The sequence below is a fragment of the Miscanthus floridulus genome, chromosome 3 (assembly GCF_019320115.1).
Source record: "Miscanthus floridulus cultivar M001 chromosome 3, ASM1932011v1, whole genome shotgun sequence".
NCBI lineage: Eukaryota > Viridiplantae > Streptophyta > Magnoliopsida > Poales > Poaceae > Miscanthus > Miscanthus floridulus.
This window is the reverse complement of record NC_089582.1, coordinates 78,653,003-78,660,321: the sequence shown is the minus strand read 5'-3', so window position 1 is coordinate 78,660,321 and position 7,319 is coordinate 78,653,003. Positions and strand designations below refer to the sequence as shown.

The 7,319-nt window shown below is 45.6% G+C and overlaps 1 protein-coding gene across 1 annotated transcript; it reads right to left on the bottom strand.

Moving 5' to 3' along the window:
* Window positions 1-132: 132 nt before the first annotated feature.
* On the bottom strand, window positions 133-6,832 carry LOC136545975 (4-coumarate--CoA ligase-like 7). Its single transcript, XM_066537951.1, is given in 8 exon segments — window positions 133-464; window positions 567-634; window positions 730-875; window positions 1,015-1,158; window positions 1,161-1,200; window positions 5,811-6,611; window positions 6,613-6,811; window positions 6,813-6,832. Coding segments are annotated over 8 exon segments (1,647 nt in total). The 3' UTR covers window positions 133-235.
* Window positions 6,833-7,319: the final 487 nt, after the last annotated feature.

The window sequence follows — 7,319 nt, the reverse complement described above, 5'->3', positions numbered from 1 at the left end:
AGACAGCTATTCACGTGCCTGAACCTTGATTGCTTCTGTTGGGTTTTAACTCTAGCCTACCCCAACTTGTTTGGGACCTAAAGGCTTTGTTGTTGTTGTTGTTGTTGTTGTTGTTGTTGTTGTAGATAGATAGAATTCCACAGCATGTCATTATTATTCTTTCAATTCAAAAATCGTGCTCTAATTCTCTTTGCACACAATCTCTGTCTCATGCACACAGGCAAGTAAAGAAGAATTACATTCTAGAGACAGCCCCAGCCTGCACATGGTTGGTCAGCTGCCTCCTCAGGATCTTCCCAGCTGGAGACTTGGGAATGGACTCAACGAAGACCACCTTGCGGATCTTCTTGTAAGGCGCCACCCGCTTTGCGACGAGGTCCATGACTTGAGCCTCCGTGACCTTGCTACCAGGCTGCCTTACCACAAGCGCGACCGGTATCTGCCCTGCCTCCTCATGAGGATACCTGTAAACAAATTCAGTGAAACCATGAATTCTGCAGATGATATATAAATAACTGAGCATGTTTTGCAACTCTGCCAACGTGTGTGTTCTAGTGGCGACTCACGGCATGACTGCGGCATCGAGAACTTCCGGCAACGACTGCAAGACAAGCTCCAGCTCTGCAGGTGGAACCTGCAGCGATGAATAGATCACCCAGATCAGTCTGAAACTGCAAGGGTGCAATATAGTGCTTTGAAAACGAAGACCACATTAAACTGCAAACTAACCTGATAGCCCTTGTACTTGATGAGCTCTTTCAGCCTGTCCACCACGAACAAGAAGCCGTCCCGGTCAATGTAGCAAAGGTCCCCAGTCCTAAGCCAGCCTTCAGAATCAAAACTAGTAGCGTTGGCCTCCTCGTCGCCAACATATCCTGCGTTTCAGAACATTTTTTTTTTGAGCTGAAAAAGAAGAGAAAGAAAGAAGAAAATCTGAATCCAGCAGCACAGCAGCATCGGCTTATCATGCATCTTTGGATCTGGTGGTTACCAGTAGGGATCCTAGCTAGTTACCAGTCATGACGGCAGGCCCTCTCACCAGAAGCTCGCCTTCCTGGCCCACGGACAGGGCTTTGCCGGTCACGTGGTCCACGATCTTCACCTCCACGTTCTCCGAGAGACGGCCGGCGGAACCGATGCGGGCGCACTCCTCCCGCTGATCATGAGCGATATGCCACCAGCCTCAGTTGAACCGTAGCCCTGAGAAATGAAGCCACCGATGCAACTCTCTTCTTAGTTCCAGTCCAAAGGAAAACTGCATGCATGTTTTCTTGACCGGATGGGGTAAAGTCTTTACGAACCAATGCCTTTTGGACTGTGACAAATTTTCTTTGTAACAAGAGAGGTGCTAGATTCTTTGATGCTGAACCATTGATGCACGTACCTACAGTGCTACAAGGAGCCTATCACCTATATGTCTCCTTTGCCGAGGACATTTCAGCGTGGACGACGTCGCAGGTTGGACCCCCGCAATAAACAGATGCCATTCATATGACGACCACCTACCAGATCAAATAATTCTCTCTTTCTCTGTTTCTTCACAGAGTTATAAGTACACTGGCTGTCTTATAGTGAAGCTAGTCAATATTTTTGTTAATATAAATGATTGAAAAGAGAAGAGTTTGGCTCTCATATAAACAATAAACTAGGTACGGGCAGGACCATCTCTACAATTTTGAAGGCCCTTATCAAGCAAGATGGTAAGGGTCCATTAAACTAATTTTTCTAAACACCAGATAATGTAGGCAATATCTATCATGGAAAATAAATATACATAATATAAAATTTAGAACAGTCTTTACCGTAATAATTTAATATAAAAAGTAGTAAAAATAATACAAGAAAAATAATAAAACAAATAAAATACGCCTACCTACGCCTTAGCTAGTCGATGGCCTGTAGTACTTCTATAATACTAATACTCCCTCCGAATTATTCATGTCCCATAATATAAGGCGTGCTCTTTCTAGAGAAACATACATCAATACCGTCAGTGACGGACCTAAGTTTTTATCTCTGGGTATGCGCAGCAAAAAAAATTCTCATGTAATTCGGTAAACCAAAAAAAATTCTTATACAATTTTTTTTTTATATTGAAAATTTCTACCTATCTCTATGACTGGCGGACCCCAGGGTATGCGGTGGCCCACCCTGCATACCCTGTAGGTCCGTCCCTGAATACCGTAGTGCCAGTATTGAGAGAATTAAATATGTTTCTGGGTCTTTAAATCAGAGGTGGTTACACCTTATATACTCGGATGGAAGAGAATCGAAGTCTAAAAGCTACACAAAATGACAAAAGCTGCCCTAAAAGCACCCGTGCGTCCGATCATCCGGCGGCCGGCGGGCGACGGTGTCGGACACTCCACACTTAGGTGGCTAGCTGAGAATACGATCAGTCGACCGGTCGAGGCGCGATGCCTTGGGCGTCGGATAAGACCACGAGAAACACAAATGATGTGGATCGGGAATAGGAAAAGACGCTGACCAAAGGTCTCATGGGATGATGTACCGAATATATGGACCTACAACGTTTTATTATTATAAAATGGTTATATAGACCTACTACATACAAATATACTCATGGCCCTCTAGCGGCTTGGGCCCTCGAAGTAAATGTTTTTGAGGAATAGAAAAGAGAACATGATGTATGACTGTATGAGTAAAAATAGCACTCAATAATAATAAAAAAGTATTTTAAAGAAAAAAGAGACAACTATCATATAATTTAGCTCTTATAATTGGTTTACAGCTAAACACTCTATTATTGGGTTTGATCTAACGTGAGAACGAGGGGAGACAGAGGAACTACTAATCAGCTCGAACAACAAGGTGGCCACAAAAGCCGCAAGACCATGATCAATGTTGGGTCACGCGCCTGAGCAATGGTTTGGAGCTAATCATTCTCTCGGGGTTTCCGGATTGTCAGTTTGGTAGACTCCGATAACTATTGACAAAAATAGCACTGCTAGGCTGCCTAGGGTCCGTTTGGTTAGGTTTTTAGCTTTAGCTTTTGGCCCCCAAAACTAAAAGCCAAATTAAAGGGGCTGTTTTTGAAGACTGTTTTTTCGTAGTACATTTTTGAAATCTGGTTTGACTCTGCTTTTGGCTTTTGGTTTTTGGCTTTTTACTTTTCGAAATTGGTGGAATAAAAAGCTCTTCTATAGTTGTTTCAAGAGAGATAAAGATAGAAGGTATATTTTATACTTGTTTAACTAAACAGCTTTCAGTTTTTCTACCGCTCACAGCCCACGACAGCTTTTCCACATCCCACAGCCCATAGCAGCTTTTTTCCACAGCCACAGCTCAACCAAACACACCTCTAATACTGCTCCCGTCCATAAAAACATCCGATTCTAGCATGGTATCATGTTTTATTATCTTAAGTTTAATTAATTATATATAAAAGATATCAATATTTATGATATTAAATAAATATCATTAGATTCGTTACGAAATGTATTTTTATAATAAATTAATTTAGAGCTATAAATATGAATAATATTCACTAAAAATTTAATCAAATGAACTATTTTTTTTTAGAACGTAGTGCATAGTTGTATGTTTTGTTCGACAGAGGGAAGAGGGAGTACGTATAGGAATCAGGCTCGTACTGGCAGCCCTGAACTGCCGACAGTTGTGTCAGTTAGCACACGTGATACGTCCGTCCTTTGATCAACCGGTGTCCGTCGCTGTGAACCAAAACCTGCTCCTGCGGTCCTGCCTGGCTCCTGGCCTTCCTGGGCATGCAGACAGCGCTACGCGACGCGCCCCTGACCCACCGGCCACCAGGATAGGCCATACTGTACAGAGATAGCCGCCGGAGCGGATGCTGACGCACCAACTCATGTCCTGTCCAATTCGATCGTATGGACGGCCACGAGGCCACGCACGACAACAAATCGTGGCCTGCGCCTGTTATATTTGCCGAGAGGGCCCGGTGTACCGTGTACCCGAGTGGAGCCAACACTCTAGTACTCCTATATAGTCCTACATAACACACTCGCTTGTCAATCAGGTTCTCCGGTGGAATGTTAATGTACATGTACCATATATACATCTTATTTGGACTTGGTTGGATTTGAAGCAATCCATATACGTTGGGCTGGATGAATTGGAGTGAAACTTAAATTAAATTCCACTCCAATTCATCCTAATACATGTGGATTAAGACGGTGAATTCGACAACATCCAAACATACTCTCTCCTTCCTAGAAAAAAGTCGTTATAGGACGCGTGCAGATCAAACTTTCTCAACTTGACTAAGTATATAGAAAATACGTGCAACAGTTATATCTCCAAATAAATATATTATGAAAGTATATTTATATATAATTGGTCAAAGTTAAAAAAGATTGACTTATTGGAAAACAAGAACGACTTCTATTTTAAGATAGAAGTACTGTGTAGTAGACTAAAGGTAACCGCTGACAATAGAGAATTACAGCCATAGATAGCAGATGTAGCCACGTCAACAGCCATAGATAGCATTTCTCTGCAGGTGCATTTTCGGTTAATATATATCAACCTCACCTTACCTCTGATTCAATTTGGGTCTTCGATTTAGCAGGGATATTCACATGCATACATTTTCTACTAACTACACGTCAATAGCTACAAATGCATGCAAGGACCTTTCAGACGCGAGTAGTTAGCCCATGCCCACCGTGATATATACCGTACCTAATGCCAGTCTCAGTGAGGGTTTCATCTTTCAGTTTTCAATACACCCATATTTTGAAAACAGTGTAGAAGAGTTTCATCTCCATAAAACTCTCTCTACTCCCATGAAACTTTTATCTTCTCTCTCTTCATCAAGACAGTGCCATGTCAGCATATTTAATGCCCATGAAACTCTATGAAATCCCCATTGAGACTGGCCTAATAGGGCCAAGGGGCAATTATGACTATTTAATGGAGCACCGTACCAAGCCTGTTCGGCTGGTGCTGATACGATCGTATACGATCGTGGATTATTACTGCTGACTGGTTTGGTATGAGAAAAAAATACTGTTCTGGCTGAAAATTTACGATCGTTTACGACCGAGCAAATTGGCTTATGCTACTTTCTCCACGTATATATAAATATCTAACATGTAGAGAGGATTTGAAATGGAGAGAGAGAGTATTAATTTATAGGCTAAATGTTATTTGGACCCAATAGTAGAAGGCGGATGTATTGATGGTTTTGTGTTCTCCACATTTTAAAGACTACTATTGGTAGAACACGTGGAGGTAGGTATGTGAGAGGGCAAACACATCTTTTAGCAATCTATTAACTGCTATTAGCTAGATTAGGACAGCTAGTATATAGGATAGTTGTTAGCTGGATGCTTAACTAACAATTACTTGGCCTCTATTTTTAGATAATAAGCATGCATAATCCTATTAGGATCTACCTCAACTATGCTTTTAAAATATGAGTATGTATTAACATTTCAAGCAAATTTTAAGAAAAGAAAATAAAATATAGTGAGCTTGAATGCTAGTAGATGCATGGTTTCGTACTATACTCAAACCATTATTACTGCACCAAACCTGTTTCTCGGATCACCTTCATTTAGTTACTATTAGATTTTATTATTTCACAAAGTTCAGTGACCCGCTAAAATTTGGCATTCTTTCCTGGCATTTTGCTTCGTAATAAGCGAACAAGATTTCAACAAAATAGTCTATTTGTTTTATTGTTTTTATTAATTTCCACCAGTATATATGCAATAATTCGAATAGAAATCGACTACTGTAACAACGCTAGCTCACAATAATTAATTATTTGACCGAAAGCGACAACATAACCAAAATTAACTCACCATGCAGAGATCCACGTCGGGAAACCGTCGTCGGAAACTCTCGGCTGCCGTCCTCGGCAGCGGCGCGCCGCCACACACCACGCGCTCCAGCGCCTGCAGCTGGTGGCATTGCTCCTTGGCCATGGCCACCACCACCGGTGGCGACGCCGTCATCTCAGTGACCGCCCACCTCTCCGCCGCCTCGGCCACCCCCTTCACGCCGCGCCGCGCCACCGCGTCGGTCAGCACCACCGTCGTTTGCCCCAGCGCCACCCCCTTGAGCGCGAAGTAGAACCCCATCGAGTGGAACATGGGCGCGCCCAGCAGCGTCCTCTCGCGACCGTGCCTCGGTTTCCCGAGCACAGCGTGGGCTCCTGCCACCATCGCGATGAAGCTCCGGTGCGGCAGCGCCGCGGCCTTCACCCGCCCGGTTGTGCCCGACGAGTACTGGATCACTGCCGTATCCGACTGCCGCACCACCGCCAGTCCCTCCTCGCCACGGCCGTCGCTCTGCTTCTGCAGAAAGGAGCGGAAGCGGTCCGAGTCGAGGAGGATGGTGGGGAGGCCAGCCGGCAGCTTTGCGGCGGTCGCCGACACGGCGAAGGCGACGGACGCGCCCGACAGCGCCACGAGGCGCGCGATCTCGTCCGCGGTGAGCGCGGGGTTCACCGGCGACACGACGGCGCCGAACGAGAGCAGCGCGAAGTAGAGCACCGGGACGTCCAGCCGCGTCGGCACGAGGACGAACGCGACGTCGCCGCGGCCGAGCCGGACCACGGAACGGAGCGCCCCCGCGACCGCGCGCACCTGGGACAGGAACGCCAGGGAACGACAGGGCCTCGCCGGTGGCGGCGTCGAGGAGAGCCGGGTGCGCGGGGAGCGGGGACGACGTCAGGAGCGAGAACGCGAACTCCGGAAACGAGAGCGGCGCGTCCGGCGGCGGCAGCGGCACCGGCGGGCGCAGGCTGCGGAACGTCCTGGTCACCTCGCAGTAGCCGCTGCGGCCGTCCACGCCGCTGGGAGGCAGGCGCGGGAGTGGCCATTTCTTCTCAACACCTGGTGGGTGACTGGTGTGACTGGTGGGTGGTGATTTTGTCGTGTGCCATCTTCGGTTTCAGCTGGGGTTTTATAGAGGGTTAGATCGGTGTCGCAACAAGCCAACATGGCAAGGGGCCAAGCAGGCGCAGGCTGTGACTAGTACAAGCCAGCCACCTAGTCCGTGCTTGGTACGTGAAGGTGACCAGTTCCATAATTACGGACTAGTAACAAGTGACAGCATTATTAGGCATGTTTCTTCTTTTGATATTTTTTTTCGACGAAAGAAAAATTATATTAGATAATAGTTGCATACATCAACACGTTACAAGGAACTCTGGATTACACAAATATCCAGAAACTAATTTTTATCTAAATTGTAACCATATCGTGAATAGTTCCAGATCTCAAAACCAAACTTGTAGGACGCTTTGCAGTATGGATGACCGCACAGACAAGCACTCAGTAAAAGACCTGAGAACAAATGCCCAACAA